Genomic DNA, 15644 nt, shown 5'->3' on the forward strand with positions numbered 1-15644 from the left:
TATTGATTGTAGCATAAACATTGGCCACAGTAACAGGGAGAACTGCCTTGTTTTGGGAAGTGTTTGGAATCTTTTACATCTACCTGGGAGGGCAGGTTTAACTTCTCATCTAAAAGGCAGCAACTCCATCAGTTCAGCATTCATCCAGTGCTGCGGGCAAGTGTCAACCTGGATTCTATGTTCCAGTTTTTGGAATGGAATTGGAGCCCCCTTCTAATAAAGCTGCCAGCCATTTAGAGGTACTTGTATGAAGTGGTCATTTAATTTTAATTTTAGAACCAACCTGAATTCTTTTAAAGTGTAGTGATCAGAGGATCCACCAAGGCTACATATTTTAATATGGATGGACTGATTCAACTGTTGTTTGTATCTGACTGTGTCAGGTAAAAGCTTCCAAAGTAACAAAAATGGCTATTACGCCTTTTTTCATACCTGACCTGGGAGCATGCTGAAAGCCATCGGAACTTTCTGAAATGAGAATATGCTTAATTTTATCGATTTATAGAAAATGACAACAGTTTTAAAGAATATAATTCAGAAGCTGTGATCAGCAATTAAAATTTTAAAATTGTATATTATTCACCATAACCTTAGCCATGAAGTACCATATTTCTATGCTATAACTTGTAGAATTATGGTCAGACATCAGGAACTATCCCCTGGGAATTTGATGACCTAATATGCTGTTCCTTCAAGTAAACATTCCTCTCATACTAGTTTCTTGGCTATCAAGAAATTTTTCATCTGCTTCATTTGCCAAGCTCCCACTGAGAGGAGAATAACGGTTTGAAACATAGCCCACCATAAGACGCTGCTGTTAGTTTCCTCATTTATTTGACGAAATTCTTCTTCACGTGACTGCAGGTAGGAAAGAAGATTTTAATTAAATGATCATACATACCAGGACTTGAATTGAAAATGCCACTCAATTTTCTGAATATCATAAGAGTTTTCATGGAAATGACATTTCTTAAAATAATTTCACTTAAAAGTTATCTTTAAAAATCGCCTTTAAATAACTTTCAAGCAACTTCTTATGTACCATATGCATCCAAAAATGTAACTTAGAAAATAAATTCAAAACCGTCTGCTGGTAAAGCTGCACAATAAATTCTTGACTTAAAATCAATTAATCCAAGTTAATCAATTGCAAAAGTGGTTGTGTTCTAATACACATCAAAATTACGTAAAACTTTTCTATAACTTTATTGAAATAAAACATGAACTAATTTGTATTTTAGAATAATCATAACTTCAAAATAAGCAGCCACGTTATTTTTGTTTATGGGGATTTATGCAGCAAGCCATAATCATAAATATATCGATATGGATATACACACACATCCTAACTTTCCGTCTCTGTTTTCTTTGAACTTCCCTTTAGTGATTCTTGAACTGTCCTGAGTGACCTTTTGAGACCTTTAAACTAGCCCCACCCCATCCCCAGCCAAAATGGCACATATCTAGTATTTTAGAATATCCGAATGAAAGAATCCTTTTGAAGTCAAAGTGCCTTAACATTCTTGCAGAATGTTAGCTTCTGCATCACAAAGGTGAAAGATTCACTGTGTCAACTGTACATTTAATGGAAAGCATGGTCTCTACCATGTGCAGTACTTGGACCTTGGATGCAACCAAGGCTCAAAAAAGAGCAGAAATTTATGTTTAAGACCATCATCTCTTATTCTAAGTTCAAAGGCACTTTCAGGTGACAACCTCATTATCCCAGGAATTTGCTTAATCAACTTTCTGTGAGCTCCTTGTAGATATTTTGTTCAGGTGTGTTATAACACATCCCTGGAGTTGGTGGATTTGGACCAATAGTAGGGTCATCACCACTGTGCCACAAGACCCTTCTGGGCAATTTCCAGTTATTTTCTAATCAACTTGTTTAGAGATGAGAGTACACATCTCTGGAGTAGATGGGAGTTGAACCTATCCCTCCTGGCTCAAGAAGGTAGGGACACTATCACAGCACCACAAGAGCCCTTCTGATCTACCTCGACCATTATTGGCTTTATTGTGAGCTTTACATAACTGATTAACTGAAATTAAATTCCACCAGCCACCATGGGCAAATGTGAACCTCTATCATTAGCCTGGGCCTCTGGGTTAAGAATCAAAAAATTCACCTCCTTTCGCGACACAGGTTCATTCTGGATGATATCAAGTAACAGATGAAGACAATGGATATTTTAAATGCTACGGGTCCTGACAATGTTCCAAAAATAATTCTGGAGACTTGTGCTCTAGAACTGGTCATGCCCCCTAGCCAGGTTCTTTCAGTAGAGTCAATGTGGAAATGTGGAAAATTGCCTTGTCATGTCCTGTAACAAAAAGCAGGATAAATCCAGTCTAGCCCATTACTGCCCATCAATCTACCCTCGATCATCAGTAAAGTGATGGAAGATATCACCAACAGTGTTATCAAGTGACATTTGCAAAATAATAGTCTATTCACTGACTTTCAGTTTAGGTTCCACCAGGGCCATTCATCTACTCACCTCATTATACCCATCCTTTAAACATGAATAAAAAAGCTGAATTCCAGAAGTGAAATGAGAGTGCTTTCAAATTCAGGCAGAATTTGACTGAGTATATCATCAAAGAGCCCGAGCAAAATTGGAGTCATTGAGAATCAAGAGGTAAACCTTCTGCTGTTTGAAAGGTTGTGGCTGTTGGAGGTCAATCATTTCAACCCCAGGATACCTTTGCAGGTGTTTCTCAGGGAATATCCTAGGCCTAGCCATCTTCAACTGCTTCATCAAAGACCTTCCCTCCAATAATATGGTCAAGAGTGGGATGTTCACTGATGATTGCGCAATTTGCGACTCCTCAGACACCAAAGTAGTTCACTTCCATTTGCGGCAAAACCTGGACAACAGCCAAGTGGCAAGTAATATTCTCACCACATAAGTGTGAAGTAATGGCTTTCTCCAGCAAAGAGAACTTAATTATTGCCTCTTGACATTCAATGACATAACATTGATGCATCCCCACCTGCTAACGTCCTGGGATTGCCAGTGACCACAAACTGAACTGGACCAGTCATACAAATACATTGGCTACAAGAGAAGGTCAGAAGCTGGGAATTCTAGGGTGTGTAACTCACCTCCTGACTCCCCAGTGGCCTGTCTACCAGCTAGAAGCCATAGGTCAAGGATGTAATAGAATACCCATCACTTGCCAGATTGGGTGCGCCTCTAATAGTTTGACACCATCCAGGACAAAACACTTTGTTTGATTTGGCACTTCATCCACCAACTTCAGCATTCACACCCTTCACTACCAACACTCAACAGCAGCAGGGTAAACCATCTACAAGATGTATTGCAACAACTCACTCAGGCTCCTCCTTCAAAACCCACAATCTCTATCATCTAGCAGGATAATGGCAGTAAATGCATGATTACAGTACCAACTGCAAGTTCCTCTCTGAGGTTACCATCCTGACTTAGAATTACTTTGTCATTCCTTCACTGTCACTGGGTCAAGATCTTGGAACTCACTTTCAACAGAACTGTGGAGTTCAAGAAGGCAGCTCATCACCACCATGTCCAGGGCAATCAAGGATGGGCAATACATGCTGGCCTAGCCAGTGGCATTCATAACAAAAACAGCTCCCACTGGTCTACCATATCAAAACTCCACCCAGGTTTTGGCAGACTCCCATGTTGAGGATGAAAAATCCAAAGGTCAGAAAGTCACTAAGGTCAGGGGGGTATCCCTATAAAGCAGAAAGTTTACACTACTGTTCTTTGCATAAAAAAAACACTGCCATACCCTCTGATAGTCCTGCTGACTACTGATGTATTGCATTTGTTGGAGTAAATGCAGCATTCTTGCCTTCACTTCATTGATCATGTCTTTGGTTTCTTCAAAAGATTCATCAGTAGCATGTTCACCAACCTGAACATCTAAATTTACACGCTGTAAAACAGAAAACCACTGTAAACAGAGAGGAAATGGCAATGGTATTAAAAATAAAAAGTGCAACATCTCCCAAAAAAGTAACTTTACGTACTCAATATTGAATTCTGAATTTAGTTGACCTTCCATAAAATTATTTGATGGTGGTCCTATCTATTTCTTACTATAGTTACAAAAGGTGATGAGAAGAGTTTCTGTTGAATTTCAGTGCAATTATAATTTCAACATGGAGTAACATTATTCCTGGCTTTTTAAAGCAGGAACCAAAATAACAAATTCTCAGTTTCAGATAAACAATTCTCACCACTGTCACCATTCCCACCATTGTATTATTACACCATCTGCACTTACACTCATAGAATGTGTTCTACATTATAGCAATTAGTAAGTTTTAAAAATAACTCTGGCTATCAAGTGTCTTGGAAGGTCCTGAGTCAATGAAAGATACTACATAAATGCAAGGTCTCCTTTCTATAGAAATTTACAACACAATTATTTTTATGGACACAATTTACAGATCAGATTATTAATTGACAGCCATACCAGTTTGTTCCCAGCAAACACTGCTATTTTGGTGGAGTTGGACATTAGGCAGATACGGTGTTCCCCCTGGGAGTGTGACTGAAATGTAAAACGACTCTCTGGCCCATACAATTTATGCAACAAAACCTGTTTCCAAGAAAATGAGGAACATGAATTACTTAGATATGATACAATTTTCTGTAGTTGTTTTATTTTTCATTGCCTGAAAGACATTCAAGTTGAAAGCAAACATCCAGGCCTGAATTTTCTTTGTCATTACAAAAATGGCAGTGGACGCCTGTTTCCATAAGTCCTGCCATTTTCACGGTGGAGGATTTGAGTGGTGTGGGTTTCAATTTGCGCATCCATGACTCATGGGGCAGCTACACACATTAAAATCTATCTGCCTCAGGCTGATTGCTTTTCAATTGGCACAAACAAAATGCTACCTGTACCTATTAGACTTGGAAGGATGAAACGCAAAGCTGGTTTATAACAATGCCGGAAATTGTGATAAGCCTGAGATTGGCAGCAATTATGATCCAGTAAAGGATGGCAAAGAAATTGACGAAGAAAAGAGAATGCAAGCTAGCAAGAAACATGAAGGTGGACTACAAAGCTTTTATCAATATGTGAAAAGGGAAATAATGAGCAAAGTTCAGAGAAAGAGGAGTGATCTCATTAAAACTTACAAAATTACTGCAAGGTATGTTTCTGCTGGCTGGTTACTGAAGAACCAGGGACAGAGTCCCAGAATAAGGGACAGGCCATCTAAGGGTGAGAACGAATTTTGTTCATTCTGAGAGTGGTGAATCTTTGGAGTTCCCAACCCAGAGGACTGCTGAAACCCAATCATTAAGGAACTTTACAAAGAATCATGAATGCTATTAAAGAGTCATGGGGCATCAGCTCACAAAGGGAATTATGAATGTTCATGGGGGATGGATATAGGGCCATAGGTTGGCATTAGGATATGAGGCGACATGAGGACATATCTTTGAAATTAAAGCCAACGTTTCTTCCTCCTTCCCTACCACCTGCTGAACTTAGATGCTAGGCTTTTGTGATTCATGTGTGAGGAATCTCAATTTATGTTGCAGCTTTTGGTAATTTTTTTTCCATTAAATAATATTCATCTCACCTATTATTCATGCAAAGTTGCGTAACTTCACTGTTTCCAACATCAAATCCAATCACCCATGTTTTTGCCCACTTATTTAACCTGGCTATACCTCTTTGTAGTCTCTTTGTGTCATCCTCATGACTTTTGCCTTCCCACCTATCTTTTGTCATCTGCAAATTGGCAATCGTATACTTACTTCCCTCAACTAAGTCTTTCATAATATATTGTAAATATTTATGGTCCTAGCAGTGGGATTCCACTAGGTCCAGTCTGCAATCTTGAAAATGCCCCCTTTAACCTAACTCTCTGTCTTCTTTGTTTAGCAATCTTTAATCCATGATAATATGATAGCTCCAACACTATGGGCGTTTTTCTTGTTAGTTGATTGGATTTGATTTATTTATTGTCAAGTGCACCTAAGTACAATGAAAAGCTTTGTTTATGAGCAGTATTGACAGATCATGGTAAGCAAGGACAAAAAGATCATAGGGTGATTTTTTTTTAATTTTAAAAATTCTTTTAAAAATTAAGCAGCAAAATTTATTATGTGCAATATCTTACCAAACATTTTCATAGGTTTCGTTTAACTACTACCTATGTCTGTTGCGCAGTAATGTATTAAAAATGCATAAGATTAAATATTTTTGTACCTGCTCATCTGGACCTTTGACAGTCACAAACATCCCCAAGCCTGGTGCAGAAGGAAGAAAATCTCGTGTGGCCAAATCCCAGGATTGGATTTTGTAATGTCCTAAACAGAAGGAGAGTCCAGATAATTATTAATTGCTGTCATGTTAATCACTAGTAATTATATAAAAGAGTGAACTGAGGTAAGAATTCTGACTGGGAAACTACAACTACAATTTGTGGTCTTCAAAATTGTGAAACTCCTGTTCCCACACTCACCCTTTCATTGTGCATTTATAATTTAAGTGTTACATTACTTAACTAATTTTGTAATCATTTTTTTTGTTTCATACCGTTTTGGTCAGTTTTCCCTCAAAGATACATGGCCCAAGGATCAGCACATGCCTATTGACTTATCAGTTTCTCCAGATGCTGCATGCACGGACATCAGAGGTCTGTGCAGTAGTTGGAAAAAAATTTTATTTATTCACTCATGGGATGTGGGTATCGCTTGCTGGCTAGAATGTATTGCTTGTCCCTAGATGCCCTTGAGGAAGTGGTCGTGAGCTGCCTTCTTAAGCTGCTGCAGTCCACAGTCCAGAAATTAGAGAGAACATAGATGTTGTGTTGGTGTCTTACACTACTAGTCTGAACATCAACATTGTTCATTTTAGAAATGTCTGTAATGACCAGATCTTTATCAAATAATTCCTATAATATTTGAAAGAATATGCCTTCATTATGAATAATTCAATAAAAGTGAATTGTTGAGAAGTGACATAAAATGTGAAAATGGTGTAGTATATATTTCATCACACGTAAAAAGCAAAGAACTGCCCATTGTTTCAGTTGAAAAGATGCCGGAATTCATCCTCGTTTACATGGAGATATTCTGATTATGGGTGCATCCAACATATATAAGGTATAGGAGCAGCATTCGGCCATTTGGCCCATCTAGCCTGCTCTGTCATTCAATCATGACTGATATGTTTCTCAACTCTATTCTCCTGCCTCCTTCTCACCCTTGATCTTAGTTCTGACTTAAATACAGTCTATGACTTAGCCTCCAAAGTCTCCTGTGGTAATGAGTTACACAGATTCATTACCCTCTGAGTGAAGAAATTCCTCCTCATCTCAGTTCTAAAAGGCCGTCCCTTCACTCTGCAGTTGTACCCTCAAGTCATACTCTCTCCTACTGGTGGAAACATCTTCTCCACATCCACTGTACAAAAGCCTGTCAGTATTCCATAGGTTTTAGTGAGATTTCCCCATCAACCTTCGAAACCCCATCAAGTATAGACCCTGAATCTTCAATTGCTCTTCATATGATAAGCCCTTCAACCTGGGATCATTCCTAAAAACCTCCTCTCAATCCCCTCCAAGGCCAGTGCATCCTTCCTTAGAAAAGGGACCTAAAATTATTCACAATATTCAAAATGCAGTCTGACCAGAGCATTAATCAGCCTCAGCAGAACATCCCTGCTCTTGTATTCTAGCCCTCTTGAAATGAATGCTAACATTGCATTTGCTTTCCTAACTGCCAACTGAACCTGCGTGTTAACTTTAAGAAAATCCTGAACAAGGACTCCAAAGTACCTTTATGCTTCAGATTTTGAAGCTTTTCACCATTTAGAAAATAGTCTATGCCTCTATTCTTCCTATAAAAGTACATAATATCATACACGGGGAGTTGATGGCCTAGTGGTATTATTACTAGACTATTAAACCAGAAACTCAGCTAATGTTCCAGGGACCTGGGTTCAAATCCCACCACGGCAGATGGAGGAAATTGAATTTATTAATAATCTGGAATTAAGAATCTGCCATGAGACCATTGTCAATCACTAATGTCCTTTCAGGAGGAAACTGCCATCCTTACCTGGTCTGGCCTACATGAGATCCACAGCAATGTGGTTAACTCTCCAACTGCCCTTTGAAATGACCTAGCAAGCCACTCAGTTCAGGAGCAACTACGGATGGGCAATAAATGCTGGCCAACTAGTGTCTCATGTATGGACTTAAAAAAAGCTTACCCACATTGAATTCTATCTGCCACTTCTTTGACCACTCTCCTAGCCTGTCTAAGGCCTTCTGCAGCCTCTCCTCCTCCTCAGCACTATCTGTTCCTCCACCTATCTTTGTGTCAGCTCCAAACCTGGGAAAAATACCCTTGGTTCCTTCATCCAGATAGTTAATGTATAATGTGAATAGTTGTGGTCCCAATATTGACCCCAGATGCCATCTTGAAAAAGACTCCTTTATCCCCACTCTCTGTCTTCTGCCAGTCAACCAAACCACTATCTAAGCCAATACCTTGTCACTAACATCATGGGCCTTTAGCTAATTTAGAAGTTTCCTGTGCAGCATCTTGTTAAAGGCCTCCTGGAAATCCAAATGGATCACATCCACTGGCTCTCCTTTGTCTGACCTGCTCACTAACTCCTCAAATAACTCTAACAGATTGGTAAGGCATGACTTCCTCTTGACAAAATTGTGTTGATCAGCCCTACTTTACCATGCATTTCCATGTATTCCACAATCTCATCCTTAATAATTAACTTTAAACCTTATCAGTGACCAAGGTCAGGTCAACAGCCTATAGTTTCCTGTCCACGGCAGATGGAGGAAATTCTTAAATAGGGGTGTTACATTAGCCATTTTCTGGTCCTCTGAGATACTCCCTGAAGCAGTGATTCTTGAAAGATCACCACCAATGTCTCCATAATCTCCTCAGCTATATTTTTCAGAACTCTAGGGTGTTTTCCGTCTGGTATGAGTGATATATCCACCTTCAGATCTTTCAGCTTCTCCATAATGATGGCCACTACACTCACCTTTGTACCTGACTCTTTTGAGGTTCTGATATACTAATGTTGTCTTCCACTGTGAAGACTGATGCAAAGTAACTATTCAGTTCCTCTGCCATTTCTTTGTTCCCCATTACATTTATCCAACCTCATTTTCAAAAGGTCCGATATCAACTCTTGCCTCTCCCTTACCTTTTAGATATTAAAAGCAAACTCTTGCTAACATCTTTTATATTCCTGTAGATATATTCAACGACATATTTCATTTTATCCCCCCTTGTAGCTTTTTTTGTTGTCCTCTGTTGGTTTTTTAAGGCTTCCCAATCTCCTGGTTTCACCACATACATGGATTCTTTTGCTTTTGTGCTGTCCTTAACTTCCCTTGTCAGCTATGGTTACCTTGTCCTCTCCTTAGTATGTGTATTCTTCCTTGTGATGAATTTCTGCTATGCCTTCCAATTTAGCCGTGAAACTTCTGCTATTGCTGCTCCACTGTCTTCCTGTTAGGCTTTCCTTCCAATCAACTCTGCCCAGCTCCTCCCTCTTGTCTTTGTAGTTACCTTTACTCAATTGTAATACCGTTACATCTGACTCAAGCTTCTCTTGTGAAACTGCAGGGCCAATTCTATCATATTATGGTCACTGCCTCCTCAGGATCCTTCGCCTTGAGCTCCCAAGTGAAGTCTGCCTCATTACACATCACCAAATCCAGAATTGCCTGTTCCCTGGTGTGCTCTACCACAAGCTGATTCAAAAATCCATCTCTTGACATTCCACAAATTCCTTTTCTTGGGCTCTGCTACCAAACTGATTTTCCCAGAAATATATTGAACTCCCCTAGATTATTGTCATAGTGCCTTTCTTACACATTTTTTTCTACCTCCTAATTTAATTTCTTCCCCATACTCTGAGTACTGCTTGAAAGATAATTTATCTTTGAGTGTGTCTTTGAAACACCATCAACCATTCAAAGGAACTTTCAGTTTATTAATAAATAAATTAATATGCAACTACATTTCTGGTGTATGGACAAGAATTCAATCACTAAAGAAGTCGAAATAAAGTTATTCTAATTGTGGGAAAATGAATCAAGTGTTTAAAGGTTCTCAAGGATCATCTAAAGTGAAATACTTTATCGTAATTACTTATCGTATTACTTTAAAGCCAATACTCTCAGCACTCAGCCTCTCATTCTCTACACTTTGCACGTGAATAGTTATGCTGTAGGGAGTGAGAGGTCCTTTTAAGATTTTGGAAAATAAATTTTAATAAATTTCTAATAGATTCTTCAATCAGCAGTATATCTAGAGTTTGGGGAGTGAGAACTAGTGTGCAGCATTCATTATTGTGTAGCATTAATTTATCAGCAAACTGATAAGGAAACATTTGTGCAACATGAAGGTAATCAATGAAATTTCCAAGGACATTCAGAACAAACAATGTGCACTTTCTGTCCTGAGAATGATGCAGGTGATGTAGAGCACCTTTTCAGCTTAAAAGTAACAGACAACTTCCTTCATAATTTACAAAATCTTTGATTTATGTTAAGAAACTTTTAGCTTCAATTAATTTTATGGTAACGAAATGTAAATGCTGAGCAACAAAGATTCCCAATTATAAAGTTGTAAAGATACTGCTGTTGATCTATTACAAACGAAGTGACTCACTGAAACAGCAGATTGGCAAAGACATAATGATGATAAAAGAGATGTGTGGAGCATTCAATCAATTTAAACTAAAGGTGTGAAAAATGGACACTAATCTACTTTTCGATAAACGTCATTGTATTTCATTACCAAAACCCATGTTACCTCAATCATCTCCAATGGTTAAGAAAAGCTAGTAATTATGTGACTTGCTTAAACAAAAAGACATTTAACTCTTTTTAATCAGTGAACAAGTCTTTCTTTGGATTTTATTGAAATAGCAACAATATTTTAAGTACACACTCACCTGTAACCAGGGTATCACCTGGAATATCCTCTATGATACACTTTTCTTCTTTCTCCCCCTGATGAAAATAAAGAGAAGAGGTGAGACTCCAGCTCAAAATGAACAGAAATTCTGTGACTGGATGTTTCATTTTAGTTGAGAATTCAGTAACATTAGTGGAATCTCCAGAAAGCAGAAATCTGAATATTATAGATCTACCAACTGACACGTCACACAAAACCTGACTTGATTTAACTGAGACACTTTTCTATTACACCAGCTGGATATTTAGTCACATGACGTATAAGCCCATCCCATCAGACATAAACTACTAATTGCAGATCCCTCAAAATTGATTTTGCAAGAATTATTGAAGGGAATGTGTAATTTTTAACTGAAAAGAGATCCTAACCCATGCTCAATTTGTTTCTCCTCTTTAACCAAGCATTAAGTATAGTTGAATATCCCCCTTCCCCCCAACCATCCAACAATTCACTCAGAAAGTAGGTATGCAATATGTTCCAGGGAAGTCAAAGAGTGTGGTGCCGGTCAGGTAGCATCCAAGGAACAGGAGAATTGATGTTTTGAGCTTAAACCCTTCCTCTCTGCTGCAGGGAAGGTCAATTGGGGCTTTCAAATGACAGATTATTATCTGGAAATGAAAATTTGTAGAGCAACGCAGAGAAAGCAAGCACTAAGTGAATAGCTTCTTCAGTGGGCCATATAAACATGAAATGCCAAATACACTCATAGCAACATAACATAGAAACTTAGAAAATAGGAGCAAGAGTAGACCATTCAACCCCTGGGGCCTGCTCCGCAACTCATTATGATCATGTTCTGGATTAGTGGTGCTGGAAGAGCACAGCAGTTCAGGCAGCAACCAAGGAGCAGCAAAATCGACGTTTCAGGCAAAAGCCCTTCATCAGGAATAAAGGCAGTGAGCCTGAAGCATGAAGAGATAGGCTAGAGGAGAGTGGGGGTGGAGAGAAAGTAGTTTAAAGGTGGTTTGGAGTCCGTGTGGGATGAGTTGGTTACGAAGGTAGGCACTGAGGAAGCAAATGTGGCTGTGGTACCGAGTTTGTTTCATGACATGGTTGAAGAGCTTCAGGGCAGAGGAAATGACCTGGGAGTTGCTGTGGGAGAGGGACTCCCTGAGATTCTTGTAGAGAGAGGAGTTGATCTTCCGTAATTACACCAGCACCACTCCCCACCTCTTCCTCCGCTACATTGATGACTGCATTGGCGCCACCTCGTGCTCCCGCGAGGAGGTTGAGCAATTCATCAACTTCACCAACACATTCCACCCTGACCTTAAATTTACCTGGACCATCTCTGACACCTCCCTCCCCTTCCTGGATCTCTCCATCTCCATTAATGACGACTGACCTGATACTGACATTTTTTACAAACCCAACGACTCCCACAGCTACCTGGATTACACCTCTTCCCACCCTATCTCTTGTAAAAATGCCATCCCGTATTCCCAATTCCGCCGCCTCTGCCGTTTCTGCTCCCAGGAGGACCAGTTCCACCATAGAACACACCAGATGGCCTCCTTCTTTAGAGAGCGCAATTTCCCTTCCCACGTGGTTAAATATGCCCTCCAATGCATCTCGTCCACATCCCGCACCTCCGCCCTCAGACCCTACCCCTCCAACTGTAACAAGGACAGAACGCCCCTGGTGCTCACCTTCCACCCTACAAACCTTCACATAAACCAAATTATCCGCCGACATTTCCGCCACCTCCAAAAAGACCCCACCACCAGGGATATATTTCCCTCCCCACCCCTTTTTGCCTTCCGCAAAGACCGTTCCCTCCGTGACTACCTGGTCAGGTCCACGCCCCCCTACGACCCACCCTCCTATCCTGGCACTTTCCCCTGCCACCACAGGAACTGTAAAACCTGTGCCCACACCTCCTCCCTCACCTCTATCCAAGGCTCTAAAGGAACCTTCCACATCCATCAAAGTTTTACCTGCACATCCACTAATATCATTTATTGTATCCGTTGCTCCCGATGCGGTCTCCTCTACATAGGGGAGACTGGGCGCCTCCTAGCAGAGCGCTTTAGGGAACATCTCTGAGACACCCGCACCAATCAACCACACCGCACCGTGACCCAACATTTCAATTCCCCCTCCCACTCTGCCAAGGACATGGAGGTTCTGGGCCTCCTTCACTGGCAGAAGCCTGGAGGAAGAACGCCTCATCTTCCGCCTCAGAACACTTCAACCTCAGGACATCAATGTGGACTTCAACAGCTTCCTCATTTCCCCTTCCCCCACCTCATCCTAATTTCAAACTTCCAGCTCAGCCCTGTCCCCATGACTTGTCCGGACTTGTCTGACCTGCCTGGCTCCTTTTCCACCTATCCACTCCACCCTCTCCTCCCTCACCTATCACCTTCATCCCCTCCCCCACTCACCCATTGTACTCTATGCTACTCTCTCCCCACCCCCACCCTCCCCTAGCTCATCTCTCTAAGCTTTCAGGCTCACTGCCTTTATTCCTAATGAAGGGCTTTTGCCCGAGGAGCCTTTATTCCTGATGAAGGGCTTTTGCCCGAAACGTCGATTTCACTGCTCGTTGGATGCTGCCTGAACTGCTGTGCTCTTCCAGCACCACTGATCCAGAATCTGCTTTCCAGCATCTGCAGTCATTGTTTTTACCTCATTATGATCGTGGTTAATCAAGCTTAATACCCTATCCCACCCTCTCCTGATATCCCTTGATCCATTTTAGCCATAACAACTATATCTACTTCCTTCTTGAAAACAATGTTTAGCTTCAACAGCTTTCTATGATAGTGAATTCCTCAGGCTCACCACTCTCTACGGGTGAAAACGTTTCTCCTCATCTCGGTCCTATATGGCCTGCCCATATCCTGAAAATATGACCCTTGATTCTGGACTTTCACTATTATGACCATCCTTCCTGCATCTCACCTGTTTGAATTTTATAGGTTTCTATGAAATCCCACCCCCATTCTTGTAAACTTCAGTGAATACAATCATAATCAACTCAAATTCTCATCATACATCAGTCCTACCATCCCAGGAATCAATTTTGTTAAATCTTCCCTGCAATCTCTCTGTAGCAAAAACATCTGTCCTCAGATGAGGAGAATAAAACCACATAGAATATTCCAGATGTGGCCTCATCAATGCCCTCTGCAATTGCACCAAGACAACCTTAATCCTGTACTCGAATTTTCTCACTATGAAGTTACATTTTGTCTTCTTTGCTGCCTGCAGTCTGTACTTGTACATTCACAGCGCCTGAAGACCCGGGTTCAATTCCCGACTCAGGCGACTGACTGTGTGGAGTTTGCACGTTCTCCCCGTGTCTGCGTGGGTTTCCTCCGGGTGCTCCGGTTTCCTCCCACAGTCCAAAGATGTGCGGGTCAGGTGAATTGGCCATGCTAAATTGCCCGTAGTGTTAGGTAAGGGGTAATGTAGGGGTATGGGTGGGTTTCGCTTCGGCGGGTTGGTGTGGACTTGTTGGGCCGAAGGGCCTGTTTCCACACTGTAAGTCTAATCTAAATGATGCACAAGGACACCCAAATCTCATTGAACATTACCCTCTCTCAGTTTAGTCATTCAAATAATAATCTACCTTTCTATATTTGCTACTAAAGTGCATAACTTCATATTTATCTACATTACACATCATCTGTCATGCATTTGCTCACTCACTTAGCCTGTCCAAATCACATTGCAACATGTCCGCATCCTCCTCATAGCTCACTCTTCCACCCAACTTTGTGTCATTTGCACATTCTGATGTTTTACTATTAATTTCCTCATCTAAATTGTGACCATACATTGTGAACAGTCAGGCTCCTCATACCAATCTGTGCAATAGCCCACTAGTCACTCCCTGTCATTCAGAAAAAGGACATATTTGTTCCTACTCTTTGTTTTCTCTGTACTAGCAAATTTTCTCTCCATCTCAATCTTATCCACTTTAATTTTACACATTCCTTTAAGTCTTGTAGTCATTCTGTGAATTACTGTCGCCTTATCGCACCCAGTCATTCTTCTTGTGATCCGAAACAGCATGAACCAGATTTAATGCTGTGTATGTAGATAGGATTTGAATGAGTTATAATCTCGCCCTGAATGATAATTCCTGGCTATGACTAGTCTAACATCAGACATTGCTCATCCTCTCCTTTAGTTGTATCCTAATAAAACATGTAAGAATTAGCACTGCTGCCTCACAGCGCCAGAGACCTGGATTCAATTCCTGCTTCAGGTGACTGTCTGTGTGGAGTTTGCACATTCTCCCCGTGTCTGCGTGGGTTTCTTCTGGGTGTTCCGGTTTCCTCCCACAATCCAAAGAAACATGTGCAGGTTAGGTGAATTGGCCATGCTAAATACCCATAGTGTTAGGTGAAGGGGTAAATGTAGGGGAATGGGTCTGGGTGAGTTGCGCTTTGGTGGGTCGGTGTGAACTTGTTGGGCCGAAGAGCCTGTTACCACACTGTAAATAATCTAATCTAATCTAATTAATACACAAACAACATTTTAATGGGTAGTACTTGCTTAATTACTGTTCAAATAGGAGTCACCAACCATAAATGAGTGGAAACCAAAAGAATTATGGATGCTAGAAACTAAAAACAGAACAGAAATTCTCTGAAAAAGCTCAGCAGATCTGGCAGCATCTGTGGAGAGAAATTACGATTAACATTT

General features: G+C 40.6%; 1 protein-coding gene across 1 annotated transcript; it reads right to left on the bottom strand.

Annotated features, from left to right (window-relative positions):
* Window positions 1–708: 708 nt before the first annotated feature.
* Window positions 709–11092, bottom strand: LOC132805450 (transmembrane emp24 domain-containing protein 11-like). Its single transcript, XM_060826767.1, has 5 exons — window positions 10963–11092; window positions 6226–6326; window positions 4474–4599; window positions 3784–3930; window positions 709–858 (listed from the first exon to the last, which is right to left on the bottom strand). The coding sequence occupies exons 1-5, from the start codon at window positions 11090–11092 to the stop codon at window positions 709–711; spliced, it is 654 nt and encodes a 217-aa protein (XP_060682750.1).
* Window positions 11093–15644: the final 4552 nt, after the last annotated feature.

The sequence above is a fragment of the Hemiscyllium ocellatum genome, chromosome 1, assembly GCF_020745735.1.
Source record: "Hemiscyllium ocellatum isolate sHemOce1 chromosome 1, sHemOce1.pat.X.cur, whole genome shotgun sequence".
In the NCBI taxonomy this organism is placed as follows: Eukaryota; Metazoa; Chordata; class Chondrichthyes; order Orectolobiformes; family Hemiscylliidae; genus Hemiscyllium; species Hemiscyllium ocellatum.